The sequence below is a fragment of the Tupaia chinensis genome, unplaced genomic scaffold (genome assembly GCF_000334495.1).
Source record: "Tupaia chinensis unplaced genomic scaffold, TupChi_1.0 Scaffold000247_1, whole genome shotgun sequence".
Classification (NCBI taxonomy): domain Eukaryota; kingdom Metazoa; phylum Chordata; class Mammalia; order Scandentia; family Tupaiidae; genus Tupaia; species Tupaia belangeri.
The window spans coordinates 1,193,515-1,215,731 of NW_006159725.1; the positions used below are offsets into that span (position 1 = coordinate 1,193,515).

Sequence of the window (22,217 nt, forward strand, 5' to 3'; positions counted from 1 at the left end):
AGCGCGCCCAAAGAAGAAACCCACTCCAAAAAAAAAAAAAAAAAAGAAGAAGAATTAAATAGAACAGCGACATGTGCAAAGTCTAGGACAAGGCCTGGCACCCACTGGGCACTCGGTCCATGCTAATTCCACATTGCCATTCCCACCAAAATCTCTTTCTGTTCTAAGAACTATGCTTCTGGGACCCCGTTTCTCTCTCCTCTCCTTGGCCCTGCCCACGTCCTGGCAGAGACAAAGCTGAAGAGGGAGATGCTAGAACACAGGGAGAAGAAGTAAGGGCTGGCCCAGCGTCAGCGAGCAGCAGGTTGAGAACTGAGACTGTAGGGAGGAGAAGGAAAATCATGTGATGGGGAAGAGTTCTCCAGGAAGCTCTCCTTGGAGTACCATGTAGCATGAGCAGAATGATTCTATAATTTGTGGTAACAGTGAAAAGGGGTAGGGCGAACAATTTACGGCAGGAACAGAAGCTATCACCTGAGACGTTCCTGGCACCTACGATCAACCCAGGTCAGCCTGACTGGGACAAGAACAGATACCGGAAACTGGGAAGACGTTGCAATACCCAGAGGACAAGCCTAGTCCCCTGGCTTCTGGCTTTCGTTAGCAGGAGCTTAAGAGAGAGGAACACATCATTGATGTATTTGGCATTTAAAATGATACCAACCTGGGAGAAGAGTTTCCTTTCTACGTCTCAGCACAGAACAATGGATAATAACTGTTCAGTATTCTTGTTAGCTGACATTTCTCATAGCATGATTTTCCTTACCCTAATCCTCTACCTAGGAGATAGGATAAATTAATCAATGCCTTGATTTTTCTTTCCACTTTTAACTCTCTATAGAACAGTTTATTTCTCAAGCCTATTTTTCTTGTTCACTTGCCCCATTGCTATGATCCGAATGTTTATGTGTCCCTGTAAATCATATCTTGAAGTCTTAGCTTCCGAGATAAGCTAAGGGCCTTGGGAAGATAATTAGGTTATAAGGGCAGAGCCTTCGTGAATTATATTGGTGCCCTTCTACAGGAAGCCAGAGGAGGTTCGTTTGCCCTTTCCACCATGTAGTGACACAAGGAGAAATGACTTTTAAAAAAATTATTTATTTTTAGAGATTTTTGCCTTAGGGCGTGTGTACTCATTGGAGAGAGAGACAGAGACAGTGAGAGGGACAGTGAGAAGTCACCCCCCAGGGGGATGGCTACACTGCAATCTTTTCTTTTCCATTCTCCTCTCAGGATTTTGGGCACATATGCACATGCATCTAGTGTGATTTTCAAGCCTCCTGGTCCAGAACTCAAACCATGGTTGGCCATGTGGGAATCCAGTGACGTAACTGCTATGCCATCTGCTGGCCCCCGAGAGGTGCTTTTTATGAACCAGAAAGTTGGTCCTCAACACATAGCAAGTCTGCTGGCACCTTGACCTGGGACTTCCCAGCCTCCAGAACTGTGAGGAATAATTTTCTACTGTTTCTGAGCCACTCATGCAATGAGATTTTGTCACAGCAAACTGATTGGGCTTAGACAGAAGGTTGGTACTGGGAGTGGGATGTTGCTGCAATCGTCAAATGTGGTTGCAGCTTTGGAATTGGGGAATTGGTAGAGACTAGCAGAGTTTTGAGATTCATGCTAGCAAAAGCCTATGATGGTGGTGAATGGGCTGGAGAGGGCCAGCTACAATCTCTAGAAACACAATACGCATGACATCTGCAGTAATAATTTTTTTTTTTAATTTTAGAGAGAGATTTTTTTTTGTAGGGTCTATGCACTTGCCAAAGACACAGAGAGAGACAAAGAGAGAGAAAGTAAGAAGTTGCCCCCAGGAGGAATGGCCACATCACAACCCCTTCTCCTCCATTATCCTGTAAGAATTTTGGGCATGCATGCACACATGCCTAGCATGCGTCTCAAGCCCCTGTGTCCAGGATTTGAATTGCTGTCAGCCATGTGCGAGTCTAGCACCACAGTCACCGTGCCACCTGCTGGGCCCTGCAGTTGTGAATCTTAAGAGCAATGCTTGGACAGTCTCCTGGGTCATCTCCTAGACAGTTCAGAAAGTAGCAATGACAGAAGCAGGGTATACCCTTGTCCCTCCTGTGTGCCAGAAACCAGTATGAATCTAGCATAGCATAGAAAGCATGTAGGCAGTTATAGTCAAGCCTACTGAGGACTATTCTAGAACTACTCTTTCCATCCCAGCCATGAATGTGAGTGTCTATAGGTGCTAGCTAAAATATGAAAGAGAAAGAGAACTTTGTTGGAGACGTATAAGCCACCTATTCCCGTGAGCTAGCTGGCCAGGACTCACTCTTCATTCTTCTGCAATATCTTACTCCCTACTCCGAAACCCACCAGGCCCTGCTAAGTGTGCTCCAAAAACTCACTCCTCCCTCTTCAAGGCTTCCTCTCACTTAGGCCCTTATGTCATCGCCCCTCTCGGCTCTTGCAGCTGTTGCCTTTCCGGGTTCTTCCAATCTCGATTTACGTCAATGAGTCCTTCAGAATGGACTTCTAAAATGCAAATCCAACGTTGCCATTCCCTTGCTGATAACCCTTCAGGGGCCATTCTACAGAAGAGAAATCCAAGTTTTATTTTGTTTTAACATGGCTTAAAAGGACTTTCAAGATCTGTGCTCCACGCAGAAACCCTCCGTCTTTTCTAGCGGAAGTTGAGTGTGTGCCGCCTGTGCCCTAAACACCCTGTTGACTCGCTGTCTCGCTCAAAGTCAAAGCCAAAGTCTTTATAACGCCTGACAGGCCCTACTTGTCCTGGCTGCTGTCCCCGGTCTGACGTCCTCTGCCACTGCCTTCTGCTCTCCCAGCTCCTGCCTCACCAGCCCCACCTTGCAGTCCTGGAGCACCCTACTATGCTCCCACCTCAGGGCCACTCCTTCCTCCCTGAGAATCACTCCCAGCCCAGATAGCTGCATCTTCATCTGTATTCCCCTCCCAGGCAGCTCTGCCTAGCCACTTATTTAAAATTAGAAGACCTCTTTATTTTTCTGCATAACACTTACCTGTGTAATTAAATAGCTTACTTATTAGTTTGTTTGCTGCTGTCTCCCCATGAGGCAGGTCCATTCCACCAGTTGCTAATTCCCAACTGAGCCCAGGGCTTGGCACACAGAAAGCCCTAAGCAGATACTTGTAGAATGGGAGTCCTTTCCTGGGTCTCCAACACCAACCCTTCCCTCTGCCGTCCAGTGACACCCCAACGCCCGCCCCACCCTCAACCTTACACAGCTGTTTCTAACACCAACCTCCCACTACAGCCTTTATTCTCTTGTCGTGGAATTATCTGTTCCCATCCCCCTTTTGGCCACTTCTGTTCATTTTGAAAGATCCAGGTCAGACTTAACTGCCTCTTAAAACCTTTTATGGCTCTCCGAGGCTAGGTCGTGTTCACTTACTGTTCTCCCATTGCATCATCTATTGATTCATATTTAAACCAACGAGCTATAAATATCTATCCTCCTGCCTCTCCTCAGTACATGGAGAGCTCTTCCAGGGGAAGGGGCGATTGTTATTTTAATTCTTCACTTCTCAGTTTTCAACATAGTGCTTGGTAGCCAGCAGCTGTTCGGCTCTGTTGTTGTGGGATAATTAAATGACGTTGTTCTGATAACGGGAAGTTGCAGGATGACAGAAAATCATGCCAGGGCAGCCTTGGAGTTAAGCCGTGCCCAAGAATCGGTAAAGGACCATCTCAGCCGAGAGGAGGGGTCGTGGAGGTCAAAGGCAGCCAGGGGGTGGTAGAACATATATGGCTTCAGCTAAGACTTAAAGAGTGGATATGCAAAGGAATATAGAAGAAAAGCAAGGTGGCTAGTCTTTCCAGCAAAGGCTTGAAACTAGCCTAAGCCAGTCAAGGAGAGCTGGCGGCCATCCAATCCCATTTATAGGGGCCCTAGAAATGCCACAGCCAGCCTTTTCCCCAGACCCCTGCTTGAACAAGGTGTAATCCTACTGGAGTCCAGACATTTGGGGTGGCCATTCTCTCTGGACCTCGAGTTGCTTTGGTTGACCTCTACTGAACCCATTGCCCCGGCCCCTGCTCACCTGCCTCTCACTGTTACTGTTGTTGGCAGGTTAATGACTTAGTGACTTCTTTGCCCGTCACCTTAGAATTGGGGGCGGTGAAAATCTACCAGAGTGGCATGTCGACTGCCGTGGAAACAGATTTCGGGCTCTTAGTGACGTTCGATGGCCAGCACTACGCCTCCATCTCCGTCCCGGGCTCCTATATAAACTCCACCTGTGGGCTCTGTGGGAACTACAATAGAAACCCTCTGGATGACTTTCTCCGCCCAGATGGCAGGCCAGCCATGTCTGTCCTGGATCTGGGAGAGAGCTGGCGTGTCTACCACGCGGACTGGAAGTGCGACTCTGGCTGCGTGGACAACTGCACCCAGTGTGACGCCGCCACCGAAGCCCTCTACTTCGGCTCTGACTACTGTGGCTTCCTCAACAAGACTGACGGCCCCCTGTGGGAGTGTGGGACCGTCGTGGACCCCACAGCCTTTGTGCACAGCTGCGTGTATGACCTATGCAGCGTGAGGGACAATGGCACGCTCCTCTGTCAAGCCATCCAGGCCTACGCCCTCGTGTGCCAAGCCCTGGGCATTCCAATCGGAGACTGGAGAACCCAGGCTGGGTGTGGTAAGCTGGCATCCCATCCCTACAAATGGCTGCTCATGTGCAGGGGGGGCAGGAAAAGGGTTTCAGGATCCCCCCAGATGCCCTTGCTAAGACTCATGGCCCAAGAGTTAGGTTGAGGCTGAAATACCACAAGTGACAAAGAATGAACTATGGGAGGGTCTTTATTTCCCCTCACTCAGTAGCGTAGCCAGGAAACAAGGACCACCACTGGGCACGAATGTCGGGAAACATGAATTGCATGGCAGGAAATACCAAGCTGGAGGAAGGTTCTGTAGCACGGAGTGGTGACCCCGAGTTAAGTGAGGCAGTGGGGTTCCCAGGGGTGGAAGTAGCTACTCTGGTGGCTGTTGAGAAAAATGCAGAAGCTGGCCTGGGTGGAATAAAAAATAGTACCCCTCCCAGTGGGACCTGCAGCAATTATTTCTCGTTTTCCTCTTCTCTTTCAGCCATTGTAGGGTTTGTGCCCTTTACTCCAGAGCATTTCAGCTGACCCCTTTTTTTTTTTTTTTCTTAGAGAGGTATTTGTTATAGGGCATGTGCACTCACCAGAAAGACAGAGAGAGAAAGAAAGCAAGAAATCACCTCCCAGGGGAGATGGCCACGCCACAATCCCTTCTCCTTCATTCTCCTCTCGGGATCTTGGGCACGCATGCACATGCACCTGGCATGAGTTTTAAACCACTGGGTCCAGGACTCGAACCATGATTGACTACATGGGAGTCCAGTGATGTAACCATTATGCCATCTGCTGGTCCATCAGTTGACCCTCTTTCGCTGGTCAAAGAAAGGGCTATAGACAGGCAATAGGACAGACTAGGGAAGAAGCCCTTTTTCTGAAATGCTGAGAGTGGTTAGGAAAAGCCCCAACTTTGGAGGAAATCAGGTTCTTTTGATTTACACGTTTGGATTAAGCATTTTGTACCATTTTGTTGGCTCGCAACTGTTCCCTTCTATCCTGCATAAATCTCTCTCTCTTTCCTTAGTTATGTCACATTTAAAAGCAAACAAAAAGCAAATAGCTTCTCTGAATTGGGGTTCCTGGTTTTCCCTGGTCTTCCTTTCCTTTTCTCCATGGGAGTAAACAGAAAATTCTAATCCATGCATGTGAAAATGCCATGGAGGGGAGAAGATGGAAACAGTTCTTTAAATTCCAAGATGTATGAGGTTTTTGTTTGTTTGTTTGTTTGTTTGTTTTTGCCTGTAAGTGTAGGTTGGATTCCCATAAACCGTCATACATTAGATTCAAATCTGGTCAAAGGACTGGTCACGGTCCTATGAGACTGTATTTTTCTTGCTATAGGGACTGACCAGCCTCTGTTCCGCCCAGAGCAGACCTATTTGATACAAATTAAGATTGAAACGGTCTCTCTTTGTTCATTGTCTATTCTAAGAGCACGCTAATGGCCAAACTCAATTTTTACCTATAATTTTTTCCCATAGTATTTTTTCCCATAGTTCTACTGTCTGACCCCCCGGCATTTCTTCCTCCCCCCTAGTATTTTAGTGGAATGAATGATATTTAATTCAGAGAACTCATTTACCAGATTCCTGAGCCCCTGCCCTTTGGATTTAACCAGATTTAAACATTTATGTACACTGAGATGTTCTTAAAATAAGAATGGGGGGCTTCTAAGGTAGGGGGACTTTCAGAAGGGATTTAGTTTGGATCCTGTCTCCTAGAGGAACAGGCACACGCACATTTCTTTTTTGTAGATAGCCAGCGTTCTTTATTTATTTTTAATATCCCAGGAAATTCATTCCCATAGCCATCCTTGTCACACTTGGGTATTTTAAGTGCCTCCCTGTTAGAAATTTCATGTTTTCAAATTACTCCTCTAACGGTTACATTTTTCATTTCTCCTGCAAATTGGATTTATTTCCTTCCAAGAATAGACCATGCTCTTTAAAATCAGATCTACTTATATGTCCTTCCATGGAAGATCTTAAAGCGTCCTGGTGGTCGTAGATCACCAAATAATATACCTATATTCAATCATGACTCTAGTTAGGATACCAGTCTCGCTTAATGTCAGTCAAGATGATCACATTCGACCAAAAGTTCACCATCCCATCACGTGGCTCTAGTCGTTACCAAGGCAGTCCAGCTGGGGTTTACAGATGCCACTCACATCTCTTTCCCACAGTGGCCACTGGGCCCTCAGTCTAGAAGCTAAGTCATGCTAAAGAGGGTTCTTTCTCCGACCCGCTGCTTGCTGGATTCTGCTGTGTAGTCCCGGGTCCATTCACCTCGGTATCACCCTCTCTTCCCTTCCTGCATCAGCATCCACCGTGCAGTGCCCGCGCTTCAGCCACTATTCCGTGTGCACCAGCAGCTGCCCCGACACCTGCTCAGACCTGACGGCCTCCCAGAACTGCGCCACGCCCTGCACGGAGGGCTGCGAGTGCAACCAGGGCTTCGTCCTCAGCACCAGCCAGTGCGTCCCGCTGCACAAGTGTGGCTGCGACTTCGACGGCCACTACTACACCATGGGGGAGTTCTTCTGGGCCACGGCCAACTGCACCGTGCAGTGCCTATGCGAGGAGGGTGGTGACGTCTACTGCTTCAACAAGACCTGCCGCAGCGGGGAGGTGTGTGCGGTGGAGGACGGCTACCAGGGCTGCTTCCCCAAGCGGGAGACCGTGTGCCTGGTCAGCCAGAACCAGGTGCTGCACACTTTCGACGGCGCCGCCTATGCCTTCCCCTCTGAGTTCTCCTACACGCTGCTGAAGACCTGCCCAGAGCGGCCGGAGTACTTGGAAATCGATATCAACAAGAAGAAGCCCGACGCTGGGCCAGCGTGGCTGCGAGGACTTCGGATCCTGGTGGCCGATCGGGAAGTCAAGATCGGAGGAGTCGGGGCATCCGAGGTCAAGGTAAGACTCCTAGCTCCCTTGGTGGGTTTTCTGATGAGGCTCACTCACTGCATGAAGGAACCTGTTCTCCATGTTGGCCTCTCTGCCTCTGCTGCCTGCAAGTGGATTCTAGAAGGCCGCGCTCCAGGAAGGGTGCATTGTTTAACCACCAACACCAAGTAAGTTCATCGGGTGGAGAAACGGAATCAAACCGGAATTTCTCCAACTAGACAGAGCAGGACCAGCTCTGCACGTGGCAGGCACAGGACCCTGACTGTGTGCCAGCACTGTTCAAGCCGCTCAGAAGCAGCATCATAGGAGGTAGATAAGATTTTCTTCATTTGGGACCAGCAGATGGCAGAACGTTTATGTTGCTGGACTCCCAGGATCAGCTGCAGTTCGAGTCCTGGACCCGCGGCTTAAAGCTCACACCAAGTGTGTGTGTGCATGCATGGCCAAGATCCCGAGAGGAGAATGGAGGAGAAGGGATTACGACATGGCCATCCTCCCTGGGGGGTGATTTCTCGCTTTCCGTCTCTGTCTCTCTGACAGCTGCACATGCCCTGTAGCAAAAGCCTGTCTAAACAAAAACGGTCTTCATTTTATAGAAGAGAAAATTGAGGCTCAGAGAGGTTGAGTAACTTCTCCAGGCACTCAAAGCCATGTAGAATGCCAGCCCAGGCAGGCTGGCTTCAGAATCTACTCTTCACCCCTGGACTCTTAACTCTGTTACCTGCAGCTGGGGGAATGTAGGGAGCACTAGCCATGGCGCCTCCCAGCCCTCTGGCCTTGTCTAAAGTCACCCTCATTAGGCATCCTGACTCAGAGTGTGTGTGTGCATGCATGGCCAAGATCCCGAGAGGAGAATGGAGGAGAAGGGATTACGACATGGCCATCCTCCCTGGGGGGTGATTTCTCGCTTTCCGTCTCTGTCTCTCTGACAGCTGCACATGCCCTGTAGCAAAAGCCTGTCTAAACAAAAACGGTCTTCATTTTATAGAAGAGAAAATTGAGGCTCAGAGAGGTTGAGTAACTTCTCCAGGCACTCAAAGCCATGTAGAATGCCAGCCCAGGCAGGCTGGCTTCAGAATCTACTCTTCACCCCTGGACTCTTAACTCTGTTACCTGCAGCTGGGGGAATGTAGGGAGCACTAGCCATGGCGCCTCCCAGCCCTCTGGCCTTGTCTAAAGTCACCCTCATTAGGCATCCTGACTCAGAGACTGTTGTTCTAGAAGGAATCTGGGGAACCGCCTGGCGCACCTTCTCCTTTCCACATGAAGATCCAAAGGACCCCGTGTTTGTGGCAGAGCCGAGACGCGGGGCAGGAACTGCCTTCTCCCCGTTGCCCAGGCCTTTAAGCTTCCACACGAAGTTCAGTTTAGGAAACAAGGTGACGCAGCACCCTATGGGAGATCGTAAAGTACAAGCCCACAAGCGGGAAGGGCTGTTTCCCTTCTCAGTGATGCAGGGGCAGAGGTTCATTTATTTAGAAGAATAGCTGATGCAGCCTTTGTGGTGCAGTTGGGAGCATCTGGGGCTGTTGAGCTGGAAGCCACATGCCACTTGCAGCTTGAGTTCCTGGCCAGGTCAGCCTAAAAATACTCTGGGTGTGTTTGCATGTGCCCAGGATCCCAGCGGGCAGGCTGTGGGACTGGAGGAGGGAGTGACAGTGTGACGGTGCCCTGTGGCAGTGGCTTCTCTCCTCCCACACTTCCGCTCTCTTCTCTGTGTGCGTGTGTTCTGTTGTGGATGGGAGACAGTTAGTGAGAAGGAGGTGGGCTTTTGGACTGCTAGATCATTCAATAAACACTGCCCCCAGAGGGCTTGGGGTACAACAAAAGTAAGATTTGAAGGGAACAGAAGGAATCAAAAAGGTGGGGAAGAAAGGGAGCTGTCTGCAAAGTGCGTGGAAATGGAGATGTCAGACAGCAGGAGGAAGCAGAGTTAAGAGAATTTTTACTCAGCCTTCACTTTTATTGGCTCAGGGCTAGCCCAGGGGTCTAGAACACATGCAAATAAAGAGCAAATGGGTCAAATCGGGGAGTCCCAAAAGAGAGAAATATAGAAGTTTATGAAAACATAGTTGGTGTCTATCTGTGTGCTGTCTGTTTTTTGTTTGTCCCCCCCCTCCCTGCCCCAGGACCATCGATTTCCTGATACTTCTCAAAGCCTAGTCACAGGGCAGAAGCATGTCTGTCCCACAGCCTGGGAAATGGCCGGGGCTCTGTGTGTGTCTGAAATTGATGACGGTGATTTGATTTTTCAGCTGAACGGCCAGGAAGTGGAATTGCCTTTTTTCCATCCTTCGGGAAGACTGGAAATTTATCGAAACAGGAACAGTACGACGGTGGAGTCCAAGGGTGTGGTGTCCGTCCAGTACTCAGACACCGGTCTCCTGTACATCCGGCTGTCCACCACTTACTTCAACTGCACCGGGGGCTTGTGCGGCTTCTTCAATGCCAATGCCAGTGACGAATTCTGCCTCCCCAACGGCAAGTGTACAGACAACCTGGCGGTGTTCCTGGAAAGCTGGACGACTTTCGAGGAGATCTGCAACGGCGAGTGCGGGGACCTGCTGAAGGCTTGTGGCAATGACTCGGAGCTGCTCAAATTTTACCGGAGCCGCTCCAGGTGTGGCGTCATCAACGACCCCTCTAACAGCTCCTTTCTGGAGTGCCACGGGGTGGTCAACGTCACCGCCTACTACCGCACCTGCCTTTTCCGCCTGTGCCAGAGTGGAGGCAATGAGTCGGAACTCTGTGACTCCGTGGCCCGGTATGCAAGCGCTTGCAAGAACGCAGACGTGGAGGTGGGCCCGTGGCGGACCTACGACTTCTGCCGTAAGTTGAATCTGCATCGTGGGGGAGGCTACGAGGGAGGAAACAGACACCGTCCCTTCTCATTCAGGTCTTCTCTTGAAGAAGACCTGGTAGGATTGAGCTCAGGGGCAATCTAATTATGGCGTGTACCTTCTTGGACCAATATGTCCTCCAGAGGACCCATCACTCCAAACCAGACTGTTTCCCATCCAGAGTTTTGTTTCTAAGTACACCACACCTTCCATTGTGGAGCCACTAGCCGTCTTAGTGACCTGTGGGCTTTACCTAACAGAGCAGCAGGTGCCGTGTCAAAGGACTGGAAATCTTGGCCCTGGCTCCGCAGGTGCCTTCTCCCTTGGCAAAGAAGAACTCATTCATTCTGATAAGCGATAACCTGTCGGGGTGCCTTTCAGGGTGGGGAGATTAGCATTGCTCCCTGGGGTGAACCTGATAATAGCTATTTAGAGAATCCTGTATTGCTGGTTTTTCATTTTGTCCCCAGAGTATCAGATCCCTCTGAGCAGGGCGGTCACAGCAAGGCGGTCATTAGAATAATTGCCGGGAAGACTTGACATGTAACACCCTTGTTTATCGGGAGGCCACGAGGAGGGATAACAAGGAATGGCAGGAGACAGTGACAGAGAGGGCAGGACCCATGTCTGGAGTAAGAACTGCCTCACCCGCGTTTCAGCACACCCCTCTCCCACTGCAAAGATCGGTACTACACCCAGACCAACACTCCATTAAGATTCCATCCGCCACCTCTGTTTATCTCTCGCGTTAACGTTCTTCCTAAGTTTTATTTTTATTTATGTATTTATTTTATTGTTATCATTATTATTATTATTATTTGGAGAGGTTTTTGCTATAGGGCTCGTGCGCTCGCCAGACAGACAGAGAGAGATAGAGAGATAGAAAATGAGAAATCACCCCCTGGGGGGATGGCCACGCCGCAATCCCTTCTCCTCCATTCTCCTCTCAGGATCTTGGGCACGCACGCACGCACACGTGCCCAGTGTGAGTTTAAGCCACTGGGTCCAGGACTCGAACCATGGTCGACTACGTGGGAGTCCAGCGCCATAGCCATTACACTAACTGCTGGTCCCATTGTTATTATTATTTTAACCATGTTGATTTAACCTAGGCTTCTAATTAGGGGTTACTACAATTAAATTTTTTTTCTTTCCTTTTTCTTTTAAACTACCAAATGTTACCAAGGTATTTGATTGCATTCATTTATTCAGGACCAGCTATATCTCTTGTGTTTTCCTCTACTCTCTATTATTATTATTATTTTAAACATTCCATCACTATACATCATTTGGTTTGTAAAGAGAATCTACCCAACATAAATACACCTCAGACCGGTCCAGTTGAGAATGCTACGATGTTGTCATCAACAAGTAATAAACCTTTCTGTGTCCCACAAACGTCTTGCCTTTCTATTTTTTCTCCCTGATTTTCTTCCCTCAACTCTTCCCCTCTTTGTCTGATTTTGAAACCTTTGACTTTGAAATAATTTCAGTTATAGAAACATGGCAAGAACTCCTATGTCCCCATTCCCCAGACTAAACCATTGTTAACCTGTTGTCCCATTTGCGTTCTCATTTTTCTCTCTCTCCACTTGAGAGTAAGTTGCAGTCCTGCACGATTTACACCTAAGTACTTCAGTGTATATTTCCTTAAAATGGGGACAGTCGTGGGGCCAGGAGATGGTGTGGTGGTTGAGGTGCTGAACTCTCACATGGCCAATCATAGTTCAAGTCTCAGACACCATGGGCTGAAAATCATAACACATAAATCGATAAATAAATGCATGTTTTAAAAAAGGGACACTCCCTTACGTAAACATGGAACAGTTAGCTCTCGTAGGAAATTTAATATGGATACGATAATTAGCTATCTATATTCCAGTTTTGTTACTTAACTCAGTAGTGTCCTTTATAGTGTTTTTTTTTATTCTATTTTAATTCTGTTAGTTGTTGTACATCTTTGTGGGGTATACTAAGAATTTTCAAAACATGACACTGTATGTCATCATCAAATCAAGGGTAATACCACGTCCATTGTCTTCAACAAAAATACCACATTATGTGCTGTTACTATTCCAGTTTTTCTCCTTCTTCTTCTCCTTCTTCTTCTCCTTCTTCTTCTCCTTCTTCTTCTCCTTCTTCTCCTTCTCCTCCTTCTCCTCCTTCTCCTCCTTCTCCTCCTCCTCCTCCTCCTTTTCCTTCTCCTTCTTCTTCTTTGAGATCCGTATATAAGATCCTCAATGTCTGTTTATTTGTTCTTGTTTTGTTTTTGTTGTGTTTTGGCCTCAGTGCGGACTCACTCCAGTATCACACGTTGTTGCTTTTCGTTATTGAATTTCTTTAGTCTCCTTTACTCTGGAACCAGTCCTTAGCCGTCTTAGTCTTTTATAACAGTGGCATTTTGAAGTGAGGAGTACCCATTACTCTTGGGGTGTCTTTGCTTTGTCCTTAGACTTTTTCCGTGGCCAGAAAAGAACTAGCACACACATACACCCACACACACAACACACACACATACACACACAACCACATACACACACGTACACCCACACACAAAACACACACAAACTTTGTTTTAAGGTTTTTACCATACGTCATGTGTGCTCAATGGGGAGAGAGAGAGAGACAGAGAGAGGGAAAGTGAGAAATCACCCCCCAGGCAGAATGGCCACATTGCAATCTCTTCTCCTCCATGCGCCTCTTGGGATTTGGAGCATGCATACACACACACCTAGTATGATTTTCAAGTTGCTGGGTCTAGGACTCAAACCATGTTGGGCCACGTGGGAGTCCAGTGTCTTAACCACCATGTTACCTGCTGGTCCCCCGACTTGTCTTTTTAAATCTCTGATTTCAGAGCTTGAGAAGTCCCATGAGCCTGGGAAGGTGTGGTGCTGTCATCTTGCAGGAAGGTGGTTATGTCCCTGGTCCCACCCTGGGGAGGGACTAGCAGTAAATGCTGTGAATCCTGAAGCTGGAATTCTGAGAGCCTGCCCTTCTCATAAGGTCACTGCAGTAGCAGAGCCCCCGTGGCCACCAGGAACACATCTGGTGGCCCTCATAATACTTTCCCCCAGCTTTCTTTATATATGTGTGTGTGTGTGTGTGTGTGTGTGTGTGTGTGTGTGTATGTGTGTATTTGCCATAGGACATGGGACATGTGTGCTCATCAGCGAGAAACAGAGACAGAGAGAAAGTGAGAAATCACCTACCTGGAGGGATGGTCACACCACAATCCTTTCTCCTCCATTCTCCTCTTAGGATTTTGGGCACACACGCGCATGCCCGGTATGATTTTCAGGCTGCCGGGACTGGGACTTGAACTGCAGCATTGGCCATGTGAGATCCAGCACCTTAACCACCACACCACTTGCTGGCCCGCCAAAACCTTCTTTTTAATCCATCTGCCACATCAGTTTGGTCCTGTCTCTGCCTGTCTTAGACAGTCACAGTGTCTGTTCCTGCTCCCACACCAGGGTTTTGGCTGTTGCACTCATGCACAGGGTTGCCCCGTCTCCATGCCCAGCCTGCTTCATGACCAGCCCGTGTCGGTGTGATCCTTGGAGACTATGAGCCTGGCAGGCAGTGCGTCTGGATGGTTTTATCCTGCACAGAGCAGTTGGGCAGCATCTTGGGTGCCAAGTGTGCACAGTATGGTGGTGATGTTCCCTCATTTCTGGGTGCCATGGTACTGAGGCGAACTTCTCACCATCCCTCAGCCGGGCCAGTGGAGCTAGAGGAAGCTGTCAAATGTGCCTTTGTAAAAAGAGAGATGTGGGCAGAAGCATCCAGGTGGAACATGGCTTCCTGGGGTGGAGGACCGGGCCTCTTGGAGTTTGTGGGCCTGGTGAGAAGAGCTGAGTTTGCACACTTGATTAACCAAATCCCCAGGTACTAAGGGGTTAATCCGGCTGAGGTCCGGCCAAGTGGGGGCTGGATGGGGCCATAGCTGCAGACCAGGAACACACAGTCTTCTTCAAGCTTAGACAACCGCCGCCTCTATGATAATTTAACCCGTCTCCCCACTGGGCAGAGCCGGGCTGCCCAATTAGGCAATTTCACAGAGGCATTTCGGGGCCGGGGGGAAGTTTTATGACTCCACGTCTGCATGTTCCAGACTTTCCGACAAATTCAGACAACACAATAAGTCATAAAACGAGAGCCATTTAAATAAGCCATGTTATTTGCTATCACCATAAACCTGCAGTCAGTGTTCTCACATTCATAATTTAGAGACAAATGTGAAAATTCGTCTATACAGACATATATAATCGCTGCTGACCCCGCCTTCAACTCCAGCGCCGTGTGGTGTTGGAGTCCATGGGAGTGGTGGTCGTCCTTTCACCCAGAGGGAAAAAAAGATGGGCTCCCATCCCACGGAGCAGGAAGAGAGAGCTGGGACTGATGGGGAGAGCTGTCATTGTCATGCAATTTATTTCTCCGTAGTGTCCTCACGTCCTTGGGTTGTTAAGAAGTGATAGTGTTGGTAAAAGGGCCAAAGAGAGTTTGAAAGGCAAGATCTTATTTTCCCAGAAGATAGTGAAAACCTTCATATATTCTTAGAGAACACAGACTTGTAGATAGACTGTTTTTTCCCCCCCCCTGGGTAGCTGGACTCTGTCCCTGTCAAGTTGTAACCTAACCAAATAACAGATAGACATAGGAAATAGATCCCTAGCTGCATGGACTCTGGGGAGGAGTGTGGTGTGCTGGAAAAACAATGCACTGGGGCCGTAGAGACCTGAGGCTACCACTGACTTACTTCTGCTGTATTGAACGTCTCCGAACTTTTGGATTTTTCTTTTTTAAGGTTTTTGCCATAGGGTATGTGTGCTTGCTGCAGAGAGACAGAGAGACAGTGAGAGGGAAAATGGAAATCACCCCTCTGGGGGGATGGCCACTTTGCAATCCCTTCTCTTCCATTTTTTTCTCCTGGGGTTTTTGGGCACACATGCACATGCACCTGGTCTGATTTTCAAGCCATCGTGTCTGGGACTTGAACCATGGTTGGCCATGTGGGAGTTCAGTGCCATAACCACTATGCCACCAGCTGGCCCCTGGGTTTTTCTTTATTTCTTACTCACAGAGTTGTTTTGGAGATTAACCAGCTAATATGTTGGGTTTGTAATCGTCTCCCCTCTTTACACTTCCTTCCATAAACTGGGCTTTAAATAGCATGAGCTGTTAGTTTACATACTACACTTTCTGATTCATAGGCCATATATCAAGGAAGGCTGCTGGGAGGAGGTGCAATTTGAAATGACACTTGAAGGATGGGTAGGGTTTGGCTTTGTAGGGGGCTGTGCCAGCGGGGGGAATGTGAGCAAAGGCTGGGATGGTGACCGTGACCGTGTGCTGAGGAGGTGAAGGTCAGGGAATGCCAGGAGCAGACAAATGAAAGACCCAAGGAAAGATGTGGAAGCAATTTGTGGAGGAGCAACGCCTACAGGAAACCTATCTGGTAATAGAAGGGAGTCGAGGCTAAGGGCATGCTATTCATGGAGACCCAGCTGTGGACTCAATATTTAGATGATTAATCCCAGAACAACCCTGCTAAGTATGATGCTCAGAGAGTTGAACAGTGCATCAGAAGGGCTCTGTGGCTGGGATCCCCAAGCCTGCGTGCCCCTGAAGCACTTGTTCTTTCTAGCACACCAAACTCCCTCACCAGAGTCCTCGAGCCAGGGGACCCTGATTCAAGTCCCCCTCTGGCACTTGCTGGTTAGAGCAGGTTAAATCGTTGACCAGTTTCCTCCCCATCAGATAAGAATGTAAGACCTACCTTACTTCCGGGCTGAGATTAGGTTCGCAGAGGTGTTCAGGACGGTGTCTGGCAGGTGGCAGGTGCTCAGTACCGGATCATGGATTTGGAACCTTCTGCATGGAAAGCAGGGTGACCTAGTGGAGCGCGGGCGTGAGCGGGTCCCTATAGCTTGGGCCACCCCAAAGGAGGGGTAATAGCGATCACCCCAAAGGAAGGCAATAGTGATCTCCCCAAAGGAGGATAATGATAATCACCTCGTAAGAGGATAACAGTGATCACCCCCCACAGGAGGGCAACAGTGACCACCCCACAGGAGGGTAACAGTAGTGCCCATCACACAGCAGACATAGACCTTCCTGTACAAATAAGCATGCACACACAGGCATACACACGCATATACATGACACACACTTCTGTCTCAGACCTTTGTCACTTTCTCAAGCCTGCCCTCTCTGACCGTCCGCAGCTCTGGACTGCCCGGAGAACAGCCACTTTGAGGAGTGTGTGACGTGTACGGAGACCTGCGAGACCCTGGCCCTGGGCCCCATCTGTGTGGACAGCTGCTCCGAGGGCTGTCAGTGTGACGAGGGCTACGCCCTGCAGGGCAGCCAGTGTGTCGCCCGGAGCGAGTGCGGCTGCAACTTTGAGGGCCACCAGCTTGCCACCAATGAGACCTTCTGGGTGGACCTGGACTGCCAGATCTTCTGCTATTGCAACGGTACCGACAACAGCGTCCACTGTGAGACCATGCCTTGCAAGGATGACGAGTACTGCATGGAGGAGGGTGGCCTGTATTACTGCCAGGCCCGCACGGACGCCTCCTGCATCGTCTCTGGCTATGGCCACTACCTCACCTTCGATGGCTACCCCTTTGACTTCCAGACCAGCTGCCCAGTCATCCTGTGCACCACGGGAGGCAGGCCGGGCTCGGACGCCTTCCCCAAGTTTGTCGTCACAGCCAAGAGCGAGGACCGGGACCCGTCTCTGGCCTTGTGGGTCAAGCAGGTGGATGTGGCTGTGTTTGGCTATAGCATCGTGCTCCACCGGGCCTACAAACACACCGTGCTGGTGAGTGGTCATGTGCTGACTGCGGGAAGGGTGCCTTGGGGGGATGGAACAATCTGCTCCAAAGACCCAAGAAATCAGACTGTTAGAACAGAGAGGGGCCCTGGGGTTCTGTCACTTTATGGTACAGGAAAGGAAACTGGGGCTTAGGGGCCAGCAGGTGGCACAATGGTTAAGGTGCTATACTCCTACATAGTTAACCATGGTTTGAGTCCCGGTCACGGTGTCTTGAAACTCACACTGGGCGCGTGTGCATGAGTGTCCAAAATCCCAGGATGAGAATGGAGAAGAAGGGATTGCAGTGTGGCTATCCACCTTGGGGGTTGGGGGGGGTGATTTCTTGCCTTCTGTCTCCACCTCTCCAGTGAGTGCACATGCCCTATAGCAAAACTCTCTTTAAAAAAAGAAAGAAAGAAAGAAAGAAAGAAAGAAAGAAAGAAAGAAAGAAAGAAAGAAAGAAAGAAAGAAAGAAAGAAAGAAAGAAAGAAAGGAAAAGAAAAAGAAAACTGGGGCTGTGGAAAAAAAAAAAAAAAGATTCGCCCAAGTCACAGGCACCAGATTAGGAGCAGAGCCAGAGCCAGATGTGGCTGCTTTCTTACCTAGTAGGGCACGTTGGGGAGAGCACGGCCCCAGGTTCGAAACGCATCTTGGGCGCTGCTGTGTGACCTGGGGCAGTCACCTTTTAGCACAGTCATTTTATCTCTGGAAGAGAACACATGCAGGAGCCAGCAGGTGGCGCAGTAGTTAGGGCGCTGGACTCCCACTTGGTCGACTATGGTTTGAGTCCCGGATCTGGAGGCTTGAGACTCACACTGGGTGCATGTGCTTGGGTGCCCAGAATCCCAGGAAGAGAATGGATTGAGGTGTGGCCATCCACCCTGGGAGGTGATTTCTTGTTTTCTGTCTCTTTGTCTCTATCTGTGTCTCCTGTGAGTGCATGTGCTCTATAACAAAAATCTCTCTCAAAAGAAAAGAAAAAGAATGAAGAAAAGAAAAGAGGAGAGAGAGAACATGTATCCATGACAGGCCTCTCAGATGGGTTGTCCCCATCCTAATCCTCGACTTTCTGGAGATTAGAATGATAGATCCCTGCTCTGGACTCCCCGGTCTCTTCCAGCCTCCCCTTTGCCTCCGAGGACGGGAGTGTCTGAGAGTCTCGCACGTTAGGAGTACTCACAGGCTCTCCGATCCCTCTCCTCACCTGGGCTTCAGTTTCCGTTTTCTGCCCTCCCCAACCCTGTCTCCTAAAGAGCACCCCCCTGGCTCCGAAGACAGGAGTGGGGCAGGGGCGTGGGAGGAGTCGATGTTCTCGTCTGCACCACTGTTGCTCTGAGCACGACTCGAGACACTCTTGGGCAAGCCGGAAGCCTCTGCTAATTTGGGGGAAACTGACTTAGGGTGTCTTCTGAACTCCATCCCCGCCGGTTAGTGGCGTAATTGATCTACCTCCAAGGAGACTCTTCCGTCCTGTCCATGTTCACTTTCAAAGTCCGTGCTGTTACTGAAGAGTTCCCTGGGCAGCTGCTCTGATGCCTCTCCTTCTTGGGATGTCCTTGGCCTTCTCTGACAGAGAGCGGTCTCGAGCTTCTTGGCTGCCTCGCTTTTCACGTTTGTTGGAAGATCCGCCTTTTCAACAGCTGAGTTGGCATCTCGCTACGCTCAGTCTTTTTCCCTTTCTTGGATCTTTTTTTTCGGGGGGGGGAGTTCTTTTTTGCTATAGGGCACGTGCGCTTGCCCGACAGACAGAGATCACCAGATAGAAAGCGAGAAATCCCCCACCGGGGAGATGGCCACACCGCAATCCCTTCTCCTCCATTCTCCTCTCAGGATCTTGGGCACGCACGCACATGCGCCAGGAGAGAGTTTTAAGCCACCGGGTCCAGGACTTGAACCCCGGTCGACTACACGGGAGTCCAGAGACATAGCCATTACATTAACTGCTGTTCCACCCTTTCTTGGATCTTACAAACCTAGACCCTGCCTGTTTTCCTCTGTGTGTCTGTATCCATGACTGCATTAAATCTTACTGTATTTTGTGTGTGATCTTCATACCCTCCCTCCCGGGCTTCTCAGGGGCCACGACTTTCACGTGGCCATTGTTCATTTCTTAATTCGGGAGATAAATCACCACTAACGTAGGCAGATTAGGCATGTATCAGATGCTTTGCTTTCAGACACACGAGATGCCCGGTAGATATCGTGAGAGCTGGTATCTCCACGATCACTTCTCTCCACTCTGTGTTCCTCGTCTGTTAAAACAGCATCAATCATTGTGCCACGTGGCTTGCGTCATATTTGTTTCCTCTTCGTCTGATATATTTTTACCCTCCGATTTATACATTTCCATGCAGACAACTGATCTCCTTGACATTCAACACCCTTTCACGTTGCTTACTTAGAGGGTTTGTTTTTCTTTTAAAATACAATCTGTTCAGAGGTCCTGTCCCCACTTGTTAATTATGAATCCTACTTTCTGCCTCGTGTGATGTGCTCTTGGCACTTAGGTATGTGGAGATCCGCAGCTACGTGTGTGGTTTTCTGACCTCTCCCAGCTGTTCGCACTTACAGACCTTGGGATCCTCACACTCAGCTGTCTCCATGCTATGCCTGCATTTTCCTTCAGAGTCACGGATACCTTCTGGGCAGTTCTTTCCCTCTGCTTTAGAGTCAGTTCACCTTCCAGGCTGTGCCCTGCCCCAGTGTTGAGAGCACTGGTGGCTAAAGTCACCCCTGTTTCTTCCTCAATAAGCGCTGGGAACTGAAGGTTTGCATTCCTTTCTTTGGCTACTGTCGCACACCGCCACAGACTGGCTGGCTTAAAACAATAGAACTTGGGCCAGCCTTGTGTGGCCTAGTAGTTAAGAGAGCCAGATCCCATGTGGCCAACCACGATTTGGCGATTTGAAAACATGTCAGGCACGTGTGCAGTGCCTGCAAGCCCAGGATCCTGGCAGGATAGAAAATGGAGGAGGAGGGATTGCAATGTGACCCTGCCCCATTGGGAATGGTCTCTCCCTCTTCCTACGTCTCTGTTTTGGGTGAGTGCGTGTGCCCTGGGACAATGGAAAATAAAGTAAAACTGAAACGCATTGTCTCACAGTTCTACGGTCTAAAAGTTTTTTTTTTTTTAATTTTGAATTTTTTTAGAGGTTTTTGCCTTAAGGTGCATGCACTTGCTGGAGAGAGACAGACACAACGAGAGGGAAAGTTAGAAATCACCCCCACCCCGGGGCAATGGCCTTGCCATTATTCCTTCTCCTCCACTCTCCTTCCGGTATCTTGGGCACACATGCACAGACACCCAGTGTCATTTTCAAGCCACCAGCTCTGGGATTCTAAACAAGGGCAACCACGGTGCAGTCCAGCCACGTGACCGTTACACCATCTGCTGGTCCCCTGCAGGCCAGAAGTTTTAAATCAAGGCATTGGCAGGACCACGCCCCCACTGATGTTTTGGGAAGAATCTGCCCCAGGCCTCTCTCCTAGCTCCTGGCAGGTGTAGGCATCCGTGGGGTGCCTTCTCGATGGTGACAGTGTAATTCCCGTCCCTTCTTCTATCTTTACGTGGCCTCCTTCCCTCTGGGTCTCCTGTTTCTCTATGACCAAAAGTCCCTCTTCTTTAAGGACACCAGGCTTTGGAGTTAGGGCCTACCTGATCCAGTGAGACTCCATCTGCAGGGACCTTATCTCCAATAGGATCACATTTACAGGTACTGGGGGTTGGGATGGCATATCTTTTGGGGGGGGACACAATTCCACACACAACAGGGGTAATTAGAGAATGAAGAGCATCAAGGCGTTGGAGACCCCATCCTGGACCCTTCCCTCTAAGTCAGCCTGGAGTCCTAAGTGCCCACACCAGAGACAGAGTAAACAGCGTTCAAACCCCCGACGAGAAGGGCGAGTTCAGGATGCACTGAAGGTTTTTCTTTGAGGGCCCCGGGATAGATTTAGCAGTTCCTTTGAATTATTAATATGCATTACAGGATCTGCTTATTCAATGATTTGCATTTGTTTTTCCCATGATGTTATTATTAGTCACCATCTCTCCCTGAGCCCAGAGAATAATGGCCATCACAGTGACAGTCTGAAATGAAGTGCTGGACTGAGCACTGCCCTGAGCCCTGGGTCCCTGCTGGGGCTCTCAGACATGAGGGTGACAGGGAAGTGAGTCCTGGTGTTCAGGGTCCTTCTGTGACTCTGACCTTTCCCTGCTCCGGAGGTCATGGGAAAACCCATCAAGGTGAGTGAGCTAGAAACCAATACGCCTTCTGTAGACCACGCAGGGTTGTGGGGTCAGAGGGGCAGAAGGGGCAGAGGAGGAGCCCCTCCCTGAGGCACTGCCGCAGCTCAGGCTCAGCCAGAGCTCGGTGTAGACAGCCTCTGTCCTAGTCCGCTCTGTTGCTAATAACAGAAAATACTCGAAACTGATATATAAAAATAGAGCCTTCTTCAGCTCCTAGTTGGGAGGGCCAAGACCCAGGAGCCACATCTCATGGGAGTCTTACAGAGTCTCATGTCATCACACCGTGACGCCGAGAGCAGACCAGATCGTACGTGTCCAGGAGTCTCTGTCTCTCATTCTCTCTCCTTATACAGCCACCAGGGGTCAGTCACAGGGCCCCACCCAAACGACCTTCATCCTAATCTCTTCCCAAACCGCCCACCCTTCCACACCATCGTCTGAGCAAATTGGTGCTCAGTTACTCCCATCACCACATCCCCTAACCAAATCTTAGCGCCCGAAGCAGGGGAGGCCCTGTAAGCCACAGGTCTGTGTGTCTTCCTCTTACTGCCATTCCTGGGGCCGCCAGAGACCAGTCAGGTTTTGAGCATCACTCTGGTTCAGTTGAGTGGAAGAACTTGTATCAATGCCTATTCTGTGCCTAGAAGGGAAATTTTCTTGAGGAAAAAAAAAAAAAAATGGTACCAAACGTCAACAATTTTTGCAAGTTTATTTATTAACTTTTTCCTTCTGGGATGACTCCCCCCCCCACACACACACACAGAGTCTTGATGCCATAATA

General features: G+C 49.4%; 1 protein-coding gene across 2 annotated transcripts in view; it reads left to right on the forward strand.

Annotated features, from left to right (window-relative positions):
- TECTA (tectorin alpha) overlaps nucleotides 1–22,217 on the forward strand; it is a 95,940-nt gene that overhangs the window by 20,179 nt on the left and 53,544 nt on the right. For both annotated transcript variants that reach the window (XM_027771978.1, XM_027771979.1), the window contains exons 7-10: nucleotides 4,086–4,656; nucleotides 6,938–7,530; nucleotides 9,777–10,350; nucleotides 16,592–17,193. In XM_027771978.1, coding sequence (XP_027627779.1) covers nucleotides 4,086–4,656; nucleotides 6,938–7,530; nucleotides 9,777–10,350; nucleotides 16,592–17,193 — 2,340 coding nt within the window. The remainder of the gene's footprint in view (nucleotides 1–4,085; nucleotides 4,657–6,937; nucleotides 7,531–9,776; nucleotides 10,351–16,591; nucleotides 17,194–22,217) is intronic.